This window comes from Glycine max, chromosome 6, assembly GCF_000004515.6.
Source record: "Glycine max cultivar Williams 82 chromosome 6, Glycine_max_v4.0, whole genome shotgun sequence".
In the NCBI taxonomy this organism is placed as follows: domain Eukaryota; kingdom Viridiplantae; phylum Streptophyta; class Magnoliopsida; order Fabales; family Fabaceae; genus Glycine; species Glycine max.
This window is the reverse complement of record NC_038242.2, coordinates 47,639,538-47,654,496: the sequence shown is the minus strand read 5'-3', so window position 1 is coordinate 47,654,496 and position 14,959 is coordinate 47,639,538. Positions and strand designations below refer to the sequence as shown.

Below are 14,959 nucleotides of genomic sequence, written 5' to 3'. Positions count from 1 at the left end.
ACTTATGTAAGAGTAATTTATATTTACTACTTAATGATATAAAACTAGTTGAAGTGGATTATAACTATATATAAAATAAATAAAGTCCAAAAATATTAGTATTTAAAGAGTAAACAAATTTATCATTATATAATATATTTAAATTCTAAATGATTAATGACATATATTTGTAATTTTATATATCATTTTTATAAATTATGAAGTAATACACACACTGGAGTACTTACATACAAATACACGTATGTTTATTGATTCAAATAAAATTAGTTTTAGTCTCCTTAAATCTAGTCTTACATTCAGATTTGTGGATGAAAAAAATAATAATTAAGAAGACACACACACATCGTGATTTGCTAATATGCTATAATCCCAGCTAGATTTAAAAATATTTTTTTTATAAAATAAGAATAACACATGCTACTCATTTAATTTGGTTAAGTATATAAAGGAAATAACAAAAAAAAAATATATTTAATATTCATCAATCACAGTTGTTAAGAAATTTAAAGATTTATGCACCCAATATCCAAATGGAACATGATTAGATTATATAAATGAAACTGACACAAATTTATAAATTTAATTAGAAAACGAAATTAAACCTTCTTAATTTAAATCAATAACTATTTTAAGTCGACTATTTAGTACTATGATTTATTTAAAGATGGTAAAAAAGTATAATTTATATATATATATATATTATTCTTAAAAAAATTGAAAAATTTATTTAATTAATTACAATATATAAATTTATATATTTTTTAAATAAAAAAGCAATCGATTATTAATTATAACGTAGTTTAACAAAACTTGTTTTTACATATTATGATTGTACCAAATTCAAATTAAAAATTCGGGTAAGACTAATCCCTAATTATTCAATCCAGTGAAATTTTAAAATGGAACTAATTAAGGAAGCTAGGGAAAATTGACAGTGTCTTCAGCCTACGTACGTCCATTTTTGTTGTTGTTGTCTTTAATCATTTAATTAATTTTTACAAAAATTTACTTAAATAAAATAATTAAGAATAATAAAAAATTTCAAATATGATAATAATAATAATAATAATAATAGGATAATTCCAAAAGTTGACAAAGGCATCATTATATAGTAAACAGTGACAAAAGTATTAGGTTACCGTTACGCGGTAACGCAGACCATTCAAAACAAGGAAAGTGCCTTAATAAAGGCACGTGTGTATTTGGACGGCAATAGCAAAATAATGACTAGGATTTTGCAGAGTCAACATGGTGACATCACTAAAGTGACGTTTCTATTCTCTCAACATCCTCTTACCTTTCCATTATTGTTTGTTGACATCACTAATCACTATTACTATATCAATTCACTCCTACACACACATAATATATACCCACATGCACACACCATTTGCCAATTCATCCTATATATAACCTCCTAAACTCACAGGTTGGTGGAAAATTCATTAAAGTGCTTCTTCATTCATTCATTCATTCAATTCAATGGATCAGCTTGGAATTATTCAACCCTCTTCTTCAACCAAGGTTGAAAGAAGGCTAGTGGAGAAAAACAGAAGAAATCAAATGAAGATCCTCTGCAACAAACTCAACTCTCTTCTCCCTAGCTATAACCCCAAGGTTACATAGTTTCCTCCTTCTATTTTTTTTTTAATTTTTTTACCGATGTTATTTCATGCATGGATTCCAATTAGAATTAGATTTTAACTCCTTTGAAGGGTGTTTATAAAACTTAAATACAAAGTTAATTATAAGCATAAATACTTTTTACACTATCATCATCTACTGTATTTGATGAATTTTAACAATAATTATTCTAAAAATTATATTTATTATGATTTCCGATTGGTTGACCGGAATGATAATATTGTTTGAGTTGAATTTGATCGAATGATTTTATTGATATTTGGTGTGTGCTGGTGATGACGACGCAGGAAGCATTACCACTGCCTGACCAAGTGGACGAGGCAATCAACTACATCAAGAGTTTGGAGGCAAAGGTGAAGATGGCACAGGAGAAGAAAGAGTGTTTGCAAGGAATTAGAAAGAGATCCCGTGATTGCTTCTCCAATAATAGTACCAATTTTGCTGCAACTTCTGCAGGTTTCCCAAAATCGCCACAACTTGAGATTCACGAAGTGGGTTCTTCTTTACAAGTTGTTCTTACTTGTGGATTAGACCACCAGTTCATTTTCTCTGAGATCATTCGAATGCTGCATGAAGAGAACATTGATGTTAGAAGTGCCAATTCCTCACTTGCTGGAGACTCGATGCTTCATGTTGTGCATGCTGAGGTATGTATCATGTTGTTGTTTAATTTTCCCTTCATATTAATTCATGTGTCTAATTTAACGGAACAAGAAAAATATCGCGCAGTTCGATCCTCTTACTAACAAATTAATGATTAATATTTGTCGATAAAAAAAATTCATGTGTTTAATTTGTTCTTCTTAATTAACATGTACTAGTCCTCTAATTTTGAAAAGCTTAATGAGTTTTATGCAGATTCCTCAATCTTTACTTCAATTTGGAGCCACCAAAGTAAGCCAGAGATTGAAAAGGTTTGTGAATGGATCCTGCAGTGATGTGGAAACACAGCCCGAGTTGTGGGATTTTGAAATTGGTACTGATGATATGTGGGGTTTGTATATCTTACAAGGATGCATTTTACCAAATGTTGTGTAAAATAAGGAAAAAAAAATGTTAGATAATACTACTATTATATAACAAGCTTTAATTAAGAGTACTGTATCAAACATATTTTGCCCGTGTTCCAACAGGTTTTGACGGGAATTAACTAACGAGATGACTTATCTTTCTTTCTTTCTTTCTTTATTTTCTGGTAATGATTTGTAACTTTCAACATTAATTAATTTAATTAACATAATTAAGAGGTGGACGGTGGTCAGTTTAATTTCATTGACTGTCTTATACAGTAAGTATCTATACTATCCCAAATTAGGTTCCCAAACCGTAGGCACATGCATATTAATTATATGTCTGGATCATCAATTGCACTCATGCTAATGAAAAATTTCATCAGCTTATTCTAAAACTTTCTTAATATGAGGTTCTATTTGATGTCAATAAGCAAATAAAAAATTGATTGAAAAGGCAGTGAACCGAATGAAGATGTTGGCTAGGATTTAATAAGTAAAAATGGGAGCAGATAAATATATAAATTGCTTCTCTGTGGATTAGACAGTTCACAGAAGAAGATTCAATATATAGAACCCTGCTGAAATCATTTTCCTTCCCTTGTATTTCTCCAATTGGTTTTCAATGCTCAAGATAGGACTACTTTGTGAAAGGGTTGAGATTATTCCATGTTATGCGTGCACATCTTGCATATCACAGCTTTTTGGCCTTTGTTAAAACTTAACATAAAATAACCAAGCATCATAACTGGCTAAATATAATTACAAGAAGTTAAATTAACTCAAGAGGAAGTCTTTTCTGTTCATAGGGTTTTTGTTCAACAGACCTTTCTTTGCAAGAAACAAAAGGAAAATCAGGTAAATTGTTCTAATATGAAGACAGTCTTTTCTCAACATATATATGGTTTGGGGGTTAATGCAAGCTAGACCAACTACTCTTATGTTTTTACGAGCATAAACAAAATATGATTTTTACCTAGATATATACTCAAAAACTGTATATCTACTGTTTTGTTATGGTTAAAGGAAATTTTGTTAATTTATTGATAAAAAATGGAGCTGAAACTTCTATTTGCACTGTCCTTTTAATTATTTATAACGGGAAATGATATTTACACATAATTTCTTTAGATTATTTTAGTACCATTTTGTTAAGAATTTAAAAATAGAGAGAAAACTATTGAGACATGTCTATCTTTTAAAAAGAATACGGAAAAAGTGTTGTATTAATATATGTGAAAATGTCATTTTCTATTAATTTATAATCCAGAGGAAAAATTGTGTTATATATGTGTAGGCTATTTTAACTACTTTCTTTTCTGTTGGTTGACTTGTACTTTGGTTTGCCAAATTATTTCTTTAAGATTGGGAATGAATAATAGGGGTATGAGCTTGGGTTGACCTAATGGTCCAATCAATCTGAACTCAATTAAAAGAAAAAAATTGGGTTAGTTCAAACAATAAATTTAGTTTAAATTTTAAAATTATAAATCCAGCTTATTTTTAGTTTTTTTTTTCTCCTTAAAATAAATAACTGGGCCAAACACTTTTTATACAAAAGAGGTTAAAAGAACGTGTAGTTTTTTTTTATATGAAAAATTATTAGAATAAGTAGCTTATAAAAAAGCTAATGAGAGGAGCTTATTATAAGCTTAATCGGAGCTTAATTTTATTAAAGGACCCTTATTCGATTCCCGTCATAGTATTATTTTCTTACTTTGTTTCTTTTTTCACTTTACCTTATATGTTTTTTTAAAAGCTTACCTTATATGTTCAGATCCTTGAAAATTTTATAGCTTGTAAACTACCCTAACTGCCTTACGTACATTTTACACTCTTTGTTTGTCTCTCTCCACGAGTCTGGTCTCATTTATTAATTATTATTATAATAATAATTATTATTATTTAAAGTAATAATAATATAACAGAAACTTATTTTTGTTTAAGTAATAGTAATTTATTTTTCTTATAATTCAATTAATTTTATTAATGTAAATAAACTTTTCTATTAAACAAGATGACTACATGAAAATAAAATTTTAAAGTTTTTTTTTTACCAAACAACTTTTACCTTAAAAGAAACTTTTAAGCTAAAAAAAAAAAGAAAATCACCAAACAACTTCAACTTTTTATTTTAAGTTCTTATTTTAAACATTTACTTTTAAATAGCTTTTAAGCCAATCAAAAGTTGGGCCAAACATACCGATAGAATATGATCCGAACCAATTTGAGCTTATACTATTTTAATTTCTTTATATATGTTGTGTAATTTTATAATTATTATGTTGTGTAATTCTATAGTTATGACTTTGAAACTGTCAACTTTCTTTCATTTTATCACAATTTTCTATTTTATTTTTTGTATTTTTTTTTTTTGCTTTCTTTTATTATAGTTTCCATTTTATTTTATTAATATGCATACTGATCTAACCCCGTCTAACCTAAATACGATTAAATTGGTTTGATTGTAAAAGAAATCGAAAAATCCAAATCAACACAATCGATTAAAATTAATCGGTTTGGAACCCTGAATTTGACTCAACTTATAAATTTAGTAACTCGATGCCCACCCTCATGAGTAATTGCTATTATTCTGGTTACTAAATAATCAAAATGATTTTCTAATAATGAATACCTATTTTCTTTTAAAGAGAATAGTTTAGTAAATTATAACTTTCATTTTCTTAAAATAGCTAAAATGTTCCTAATAAAAAGTTGGTGAAAGTACGTTAGTAAACTTATATATAGAGATTTGTTAATGTGCATTTATCTATATTTTAGAAAAAATATTCTTCGTTCTATTTTCAATTCGATTTTTTTTCTTTTATTATTTTGGTACATAAACAAACATTTTACTCATCGTATAAGTGAATTATTTCATATGCAGTACTGGCTGCTGAAGCATGCAAAACCCTATCTATATCAGCAAATGGACAAAATGCCAATATAATAGTCTCTAAATTTCCAAACCATGTAGACGATAGAGTAGCAATATAATAGTCTCTAAATTATTTCATTTGTGAGCCGTTCACTTAATTAAGGAGCCATGGATTTTAGAAAGAGTTCAATCGTGTAGCACCCTTGTTTTTTAAAACTAATTTCAGCATAAAGTACGACAGGTTTATAGTTTCTACATTTCCATATTCAAGTCAAATTAAAGACTATGTAGAGAATATTAGAAACAAAATTATTTATTCAAGCTTTCAACTAACTTGAGCTTTTAGGAAAAATGACATTTTTTTTCTCTCTTTAAATGTTTCCAAATTCCAACTGCAGACTCGCGCGCCACCTTTTCTTTTTCTCTTTGGATCTTTCAAAGTCTTTTATATAGATGACAAATTAATTTAGTAGTATGCTTTTCTACTTTAATTCCCCACACTAAACGTCGAAAACTAGAATGTATTTGATACAACAATGTCTACAAGCTAGGTATAGATGTGACACAAATTGCCTCACCTTGCTGCGTAAAGTTTCACAGCTATAGTTATACATTTAGTCAGAATAATTTTTAGAAAATGTAATAATTATAAATAAAAATTATACAATCATATATATAGATATTAATATTGCTTGTTAAGTATATCCTTCAAGTGTTACGTTTATCTTTCGTCAAAGAGGGTCTGTGGGGTCTAACGGGAAGATCAATGGTTAATGACTATGTATATATACCAATTTTAGGGGTGCACATATTTATTCACCATTGATTTCTTTTCCTTGTATTCTCTTTAACGGTACCCGTGGTACCCTTTTCAAATAATAAAACTTTTTGGCAGTTCCAAAAAAAAAAAAAATCTTTCGTCTTCTAAATAACTTTGGTTATTCAAGAGAGTGAAGGAGAGTCAACCTGTGGCATCTTGGTAACAACTAACATGTTGATCATGGATTCGACTTCCAAAATAATCTCTTTGTATATACAAGAATAATATTGCGTACAATGATTCTTCCTCTTACCTTGCATAATGGAATTTTTGGCTTTGGCATTGGCATTGGCATTGGAGTACATTAGTTTTAGTTTTTAATCAAGAAAGTGAAGGTTTCACAAGCACGTACTGCATGCAGACTTTTCAAATTTTTTTTACAGTTCAATCCATTTTTTTTATAACAAACATCATTACATTTCTTGCTTTGTTTAACCTTAATTAATTAAGAAATAAGATACTGAAATGATATTTCTTAAGTATGATTTCTGTTGGATTTTAATATTTTGTCTTGTACAAATAGAAAATACCACGGAATCCTTAGCTACAAAAATTAAGGATTCGCTTATATGGTTGATGTCTATATGCATGTGTTGTATGAAAACATGTTGCTTGAAGATTGTGAAAGTAAATCCTATCTTTTTTATTCTCTGACGACTTAGAAGTCATGTTGCCACACTGCGAAATATTTCTTTGATGGGAATACTTCAGTTGTCCTTTTGTAGCTGTATGCTGTATATGTAAACCACCATGTTGGATCTTACATAATAACGATTATTTATGAAACCGTCTCAAAAGTTTAGACTTTCAACAACTTCGATTTCAAAAAATAGTGTTTGAATATACATTATAACCATCGTGAAATATCATTTTTGCAGTAGTGATTATCAAATATGAAAATGCATAAAGTCAGCAGTAATTGTATTTGAAATTTTTAATTTTCATAGCCATTTATGGGAAAACTATCCTTTTACACTCTTTGGGTGTAACATTAAACATAGAAATTATATATATATATATATATATATAACTGGATTTTTTTTTACAGCAGACAATCAATTCATTTTCCATCAACAGAATTGTAAACACAATGAGTTATATACTCACTATGGCTACTAACCAAAAATATACTCTTTATGGATTGATGCTATTCTCATGCAGCTGCAGAAGAAAGTGCAGATTGGCATATTCGGTGATACATGAGATTCATACTTTATTATGCCGTGATTGGAAGTTTTTGTTTGAAGTGGTGCCTCGTGACGCAAATAATGTGGAACTTTGTGTTGGAGTCTTTAGCTTTGAATTTGTCCTATATGTAGTTCTGTCTTTATTACTCAATAGTAAATACACAAAAAAGAAAAAAAGTTCCTCACTACTTGGGTTGTATTCCAAAATATACCCCCCTAGTAAACCCGAAAATGATAGTTGGATCACGGGTATTAAGATGATAAGAGGCAGCTGCTTCCTGCACCACATTTTTTGCATTATTATAGTCTTTATTAATTTTTATATGACATGTAATTGATTGTTATTAATTCTTATTCTTAAATTAAAAAATTTGAGTACATGTCATGTAAAACTTTGAGTACATAATAATCCTAGATCACATAATATTTCACGGTCGTTACAACATATCATGCAAGTTAGTTAAGTAATTAACTTCTGGTTAATTATTTCTAAAACTCAGATATACTAAGCAGCATTTTAAATGGAAATGGTAAAGTGATGAGGAAAGATTCATATGCTGGCAAAGCTAAAGATGTTATGGAGCTTCTTGAGGCCTCACATTTGGTTTTAGAAGGAGAAAATATCTTGAATGAGGCCAAAACTTGGGCAATAAATTCTCTCAAGGAGGCCTTATTTCATAGTTCGATCCATCTGCATCAACCAACACCCTAATTTGGTTATTGAAAGAATGGTCCATGCCTTGGAGCTTCCTTCCCATGGGAGAGTACCATATGGTTTGAGGTTAAATGGCACATCAAGCAATACAAAATTGAGAAATACATGGACCCAATTTTACTTGAATTGGATACATTAAATTTCAACATGATTCAGGCCAAACTTCAAATGGAGGTCTAGGAATTATCCAGGTATATATATTTTGAACCACCAAAAAAAATTGTAGCAAAAAATTATAAGGCTGCTAATTAAATACTAATTAGTATTTTTAATTTGTCATTTAGATGGTGGGAGAATCTTGGCATAAAAGAAGACTTGAGCTTAGCAAGAAATAGGTTGGTTGAAAGCTTCTTGTGTGCAGCAGGAGTTGCTTTTGAGCCGAACTATACATCTGGTAGGAAATGGCTCACCAAAGTGATTATTTTCGTGTTAGTCATTGATGATGTTTATGATATATACGCCTCATTTGAAGAGTTGAAACCGTTCACAATGACGTTTGAGAGGTTTGTTTATTTCCAAGATAGAGTAAGATTAGTTATTGTTAACATATATGCTATATGTTATATTATTATTTGTTAACATGTCAAAGTATGCCTCACATAGAGATTGACAGAGATCCCCAGCATATTAGGTGATGGTCCAAAACTACTTTATTTATCTTTTTACTGTCAAAAGTACTATATAATTTCTCCAGAAATTAAATAGGATATAATATTGGTATATGGTATAAAATATGTTATATTTTTAAATTTTTTAAGATAATATAAAAATAAAAAATATACTTACACGAACCCTCTGAATTAGACTGTAATTCAATCCTCATAATTTTGTTTCTACGTATTTTGTGTTTAAAGTTAGAGGATTGTGTATCTTTCGATTGTAATGTGATTATTATAATTTAATTTCTATGTACTTTGTGTTTGAGGGGAGGATTGTATATCTTCCGAAATCCAATCCATTTAACAACAAATTGATAGGTTGGATACCAATCTGATCACCGCTAGGATGCTGGACACATTATAATATTAACGTGGATGTAACCACATATCAAGATCCTCGAGAGTATGATATAATATTTTAATACGCTTAATTGACTATGATATCGGAATATCGGAGGCAACATAATAGTTGGCTAACATAAAAGATTTTCACCTTGACCTAGGACAAGATATTAATTAGCAATACACTTCATTTAATTTTCTGGATTAGGTCAACTTAACTTTTCTAAAACAATATATAAGAAAATAGAATACTATATATATATATATATATATGACACAGATGGGATGAGAAAGATCTTGAAGAGCTTCCAGAGTACATCAGAATTTGTGTTCATGCACTTAAAGACGTCAGAAATGAAATTGCTTATGAAATTTTGTTTCTACGTATGTTGTCAGAAATGAAATTACCTTACCTAAAGAAAGTGGTAATGGTATTGTTAATGACTGCTCCCTCCGTTCATTTTTACCTGACTTTTAAGGTTATTATTATATAAAAATTAAGAAATATAATAAATTTTCTTAATTTTAATAAAATAATTGTAAAGTTTTTTAGTTTTACCTTTTTCTTTTTCCAATCCACAATAAATACATGAATAAATTAATTAAAGATTATGAGATAAGTGAGGATATAATCAATAAAATAATAATTAATGTGATCATGAATTTTGTAAGAAACAAATAAGTAAGAAAACAAATTCTCAAAAAGTCAACAATTAAAAAGAAATGGAGGTAGTAATTATTAATTTATTATAACCCACTAGTACTGATCTTTGTTTCTACAAACTCGATCAAATCAGTATAAAAACCATATATAGAAACTAATTAAGGAATTCAAAATCTATTAGTTGATTATGATAATTAAGTTCCATCCCGTCTTAATAAATTTTACAGTGGATAGACTTTTGCAAAGCATTATACGTGGAAGCAAAGTGGTCTAGCATGGGATATATTCCATCGTTGCAAGAATATTTAAGCAATGTTTGGATTTCATGATCTTCGGGGCCAGTGATTCTACGATCCATTCATATTTTGTCGCAAAGAATCAAGTAACGGATATGGAAGATTTTCTACCCACATATGAGGATTTGGTCTACAATGTATCTCTTCTGATTCAACTGTGCAATGATTTAGGGACAACCGTGGTAATTTTTGCTGCCTCTATATTTTTGTTAAAGAAAAAATGTGTTTTTAATCTTTATATTTTTGAGTTAAACGTATTAAGGTTTTTGTACTATCATATAAGTTTGATCCTTGATTTATAAAAACACATGTAGATATTTAGTCTCTTCCAATTTTAAAATATCATGATATTTTTTTTAGAGAGGAGCCACTAAATACACATGTTTTTTTTTTTTTAAGTTTAAGAAATAACTCATCGGTATGAAATATAAAGATCTTGGCTGATCGAAAAAACAGAGATTAAAATCATTTTTTTGTTAATTATTTCTTTTCATTTTGCATAAAAATGTTACATGTTAAGGAAAATATATAAAGTTAGTTGGATAATTAAAAAAATTAATAAATTAATATTTATTGATAAAAAACCATTGTTAATGTAAAATCTGGTATATATGAAACAGGCTGAAAGAGAAAGGGGTGATACTGCTTCGTCAATCCTGTGCTATATGAATGAGATGAATGTTTCAGAGGAAAAAGCAAGAAAGAAAATACAAGACATGATAAACAAAGCATGGAAAAAGATAAATGGACACTGCTCCACTCAAGTTGCTTCCATGAAGCCATTTCTTAATCAAGCCATAAACGCAGCTCGTATGGCTCATACCCTTTATCAAAATGAAGATGCATGGTTTTGGTACCCAGGATAGAGATATCAAGAAACATATCTTATCACTAGTTGTTGAACCCCTTTAGAAGTTTATGACAACATGCATACAGTTTCCCTTTCCCACTTTTTTTGTTTTTGCTAAACATTTCCTTTGGCACTTGTGACAATATTGAAAAATAAACACCCAATTTGAATTCTCTAAGCTAGGATGATGACACTTGTAGAGTCACTATCAATAGCAATTAGGTTATAAATTGTGTTCTCTCTATATCCTTTTGGTATGAATAAAAAAAAATCTGAATTGTTATAGCTTTTTCTAGTTTTTAATTGTAATTTCTTAGGAGTATAAATGATGTAACTTCTTGCACTCTAGCTATCAGTTTAAATCCAAGTGTTGAATGTGAAAGTCTTATTAGTAGATAATATATAAGTGTACATTCGTTGAGTTTGAAACTTGTTTTAATTTTATTCAACTTTCAAGACTGAGTTCATCTAAATTTTATTAAATAAAATATTATTTTAAACTAAATATACATTGTCATTGGACAGTGGAGGCTGCGATCGTTTATTTCTTGCGGTCTTTCATGAGTTTTTTTTCTAAAGGATTTACTTCAAAAACACAATTTCTATCCAAATTCACAGCATTTGCAACAATATACTAATATATATTATTTGTATGAGATTTCTTGTTATTTTTATGATTAATTACTTAAATCAGTTTAATGAATCTTCATGAGTTGATCCAAGATCCACCATGCTTCTAAGAAATGCGATTGAGCAAAAATAAACCAAAAGAAGAGCTCAAGTTTAGACAGTTTTTGTGACATAATCCTAAAAAAAGATGAGTGGTTGTAAATCATATAAATTTATTTGGACTTATACAGAAAATCATATAAATTTATTTTGGTGATGTTATAAATGAGGAGATCTCCTCATTTATAACATCACCAAACTTGTCATCATCGTCACTATATACAATTCTAGCACTCAAGAAACTTAATTATCTCATGGTTAATTAGGACAACAACTTCAATCTTGCCCTTTGTTGAATAGCCACATTTCATCATTCCTTAATTACAGACAGGATTTGTGTCTCTCTTTCCTCATTTATTGCACATAATTCAGTCACATGACAAGATATCCATTTATTGCATGCACATAATTCAGTCACATGACAAGATATCCAACCTTATATATGTAGTGTATGGATGAATAATTGTTCTTGATTCATTGCTCATAAGGAAATTGTTGTTCATAAAACATTATATTCCATGAGATTAATTAGAAAATATCCAACTCCAAGTCATACACCCTTCGCCCTTTCTTTTGATAAGGATAGCTCCTATATAAAAACATATTTTCGACTTCAATTAACAAACTTATCAACGTTTAAAAAAAAACACTTATCTCCTTTATGATGTTGATTGCAACACTCAAATTTCATATGACTTGTGTTTAATTTAATCTTGATAGAATATAATATATTACAGATAAAAAAAACAACAACATAAATTTATATGATTTTCTGTATAAGTTTAAACAGAGAATTTAATTGAAACCTAAATTTGTTGTAAACTAACAATGTAAAATTACATTGTCAAAGTAAGCAAACAATCAAGAAATTCACGCAATTAATTCTAACTATTATAATTAAGTTTTTATGAAAAGTTAGAATTAATTCTAAAACAGTTGATTATAATAAACAATTTTAATATGATGTCGAATGCGCACTTTTTTTTTTTGAAAAAATATATGCACACAATTGAAGTTTGAATTTTATAATAAACAAAATAGGTTAAACCATGTCATATTTGACATTAAATTTATCCCTATAAAGTGAAACTCTGCATTATCTCATTCGTTGATAGAGGATCATTAATTGATATTTCTAACACATTCATGATGTACGTATTGTGCGCATGATATCAATTATTGGTTTTCTTATCAACAACTAAAAATAAGATTAATTACTTTACCCTCTAAAGTGTGTTACTTTAGATTCATATGAGATTCATATAAATATATAATCTCTTTCAACAAGTAATTTTTTATACACACATCTAAAGTTGAACTTTCTATCATATATTTATTAAGAAAAATTATCTATCAATCATGTTTATTTTCACCCTTTAACACCCTTTAACTTTTTCCAGTTAGAAACCTTTTTTTTTTTTATCAGGCAAATGAAAGTATATTGATATAAATGTGAGAAAGAGGATATCAATACCAGTGGCAAGAAACAGATAAGCTCCATGCAGATAGCACAGATATGATAACCCACAAAAGTTCGTCCCCAAATATCTTCTAATTAATCGCTGATACAAAAAGGGAAAAAAGCCACCCTTATACAAAGGTATAATTAACCGACAGAAAATACACACAAGAATTAATGTCATAACAACCCAGCACAAAATTGTGTACATAATGTATTGTGCAATAACAACCCGTCTACTTTACGTGCCTGCATATATCTGTCCATTTAATGCCAACAATCCCATGCAATCAAACCTTGCGAAAATACAGCTACCAGGGTTTAAAGACCATAAAAAGGAGTTTTTGAAGTTAGGATCCTTGTTCCCCTGCTATAACTCTTTATGTATAAAAAAAAGTTTAATATAATTATGTTTTTATTCACTAAATTTGTATTTTTTTTAATTTTAATTAATATAAAAAATATTTATTTTTAATTTTTATAAGTTTATATTTTTTTATTTTATCTTACAGTTTGTTTTATCTGTTTTTTTTTACTTCTTATTAGTTCCTATTTATTTTAATTTTGGTTTCTTTAACTTTGTGTTTTTCAAATTTTGGTCTTGTGTGAAAATTTACAAGGATTAAAAATGAAAAAAAATTGAAATCTTATATGAACTAAAATTAAAAAAAGCATAAATTTATAAAAACTAAAAATAAACACAACAAATTAAAAAGAATAAAATTAAAAAAAATACAAACTTACAAATACTAAATTAAATATACAGAAAAACTTATTAGGACCAAAATTAAAAAATAAAAAACATATTTAAACCTAAAGTTTTTTAACAAAATGATACTACACCAGAATTTTATGCAAATAAAACTTATCACTAACAAATAACAAATTCAAAACCACGCGTTTTTTTTATGAAAAGGCTAATTGATATATATATATATATATATATATATATATATATATATATATATATATATCAATTATAAAATAATAATAAAAAGAGAAGATACATGATACTGTACCTGCAAAATCCAACAACAGAACCAGGTATCATCTCCCCATCAAAACAATTCAACAACACTCACAGCTTAATGCATACCCCCGAGATCATCATTACAAAGATAAAACTATATTCAAAACCACACGTGATACATCCATTAATTCAACCAAGAACACACAACACAAAGGACAGAGAAAATTAAACTCCATTTATTTAAATTAGATTTTTATGATCTAATTCAATTAGTTAAACAATTAAATTATTGTGAATAAAAAAAATAGATCTCTATCTAAAATTTATATTATTCACGTAAGGGAACATGTATTATGGCCGTTTGGCCATTATTTTTCTAGACCAAGGGACCATTGGATCAATTAATTGGGTTGAAACTGGTAGGCCATGGTTTTAGGTTGATGGCCATGATGTGGCGAATGTTTGAGATGGCCACGCACATATATGCAACATTATATGGAACCCTACAGTTTTAAAGAAATTGCAGCTAGACTGCATGCACTTCATCATTCAATTCAATTATTCAAATCATTAAATCAAAAGTTGATCGACTTTGAAAAAGATCAAGGGCTATACCAATTAATTAAGGTGTGGGAGTAATGAGTATTTGGTATTCTCACCATTAAGGTCATAACGTGTGTGGTTGGCTATACCGATCGATCACCACTGGCAGTACATGCCTAGCTCGTGAGTTTCC

At 28.5% G+C, this 14,959-nt stretch overlaps 1 protein-coding gene and 1 pseudogene across 1 annotated transcript; both read left to right on the top strand.

Moving 5' to 3' along the window:
* Nucleotides 1-1,389: 1,389 nt before the first annotated feature.
* On the top strand, nucleotides 1,390-2,820 carry LOC100805461 (transcription factor bHLH162). Its single transcript, XM_003526229.5, has 3 exons — nucleotides 1,390-1,617; nucleotides 1,932-2,291; nucleotides 2,503-2,820. The coding sequence occupies exons 1-3, from the start codon at nucleotides 1,483-1,485 to the stop codon at nucleotides 2,680-2,682; spliced, it is 675 nt and encodes a 224-aa protein (XP_003526277.1). The 5' UTR covers nucleotides 1,390-1,482; the 3' UTR covers nucleotides 2,683-2,820.
* Nucleotides 2,821-6,588: 3,768 nt separating this feature from the next.
* On the top strand, nucleotides 6,589-11,127 carry LOC100804920 (alpha-farnesene synthase-like; annotated as a pseudogene).
* Nucleotides 11,128-14,959: the final 3,832 nt, after the last annotated feature.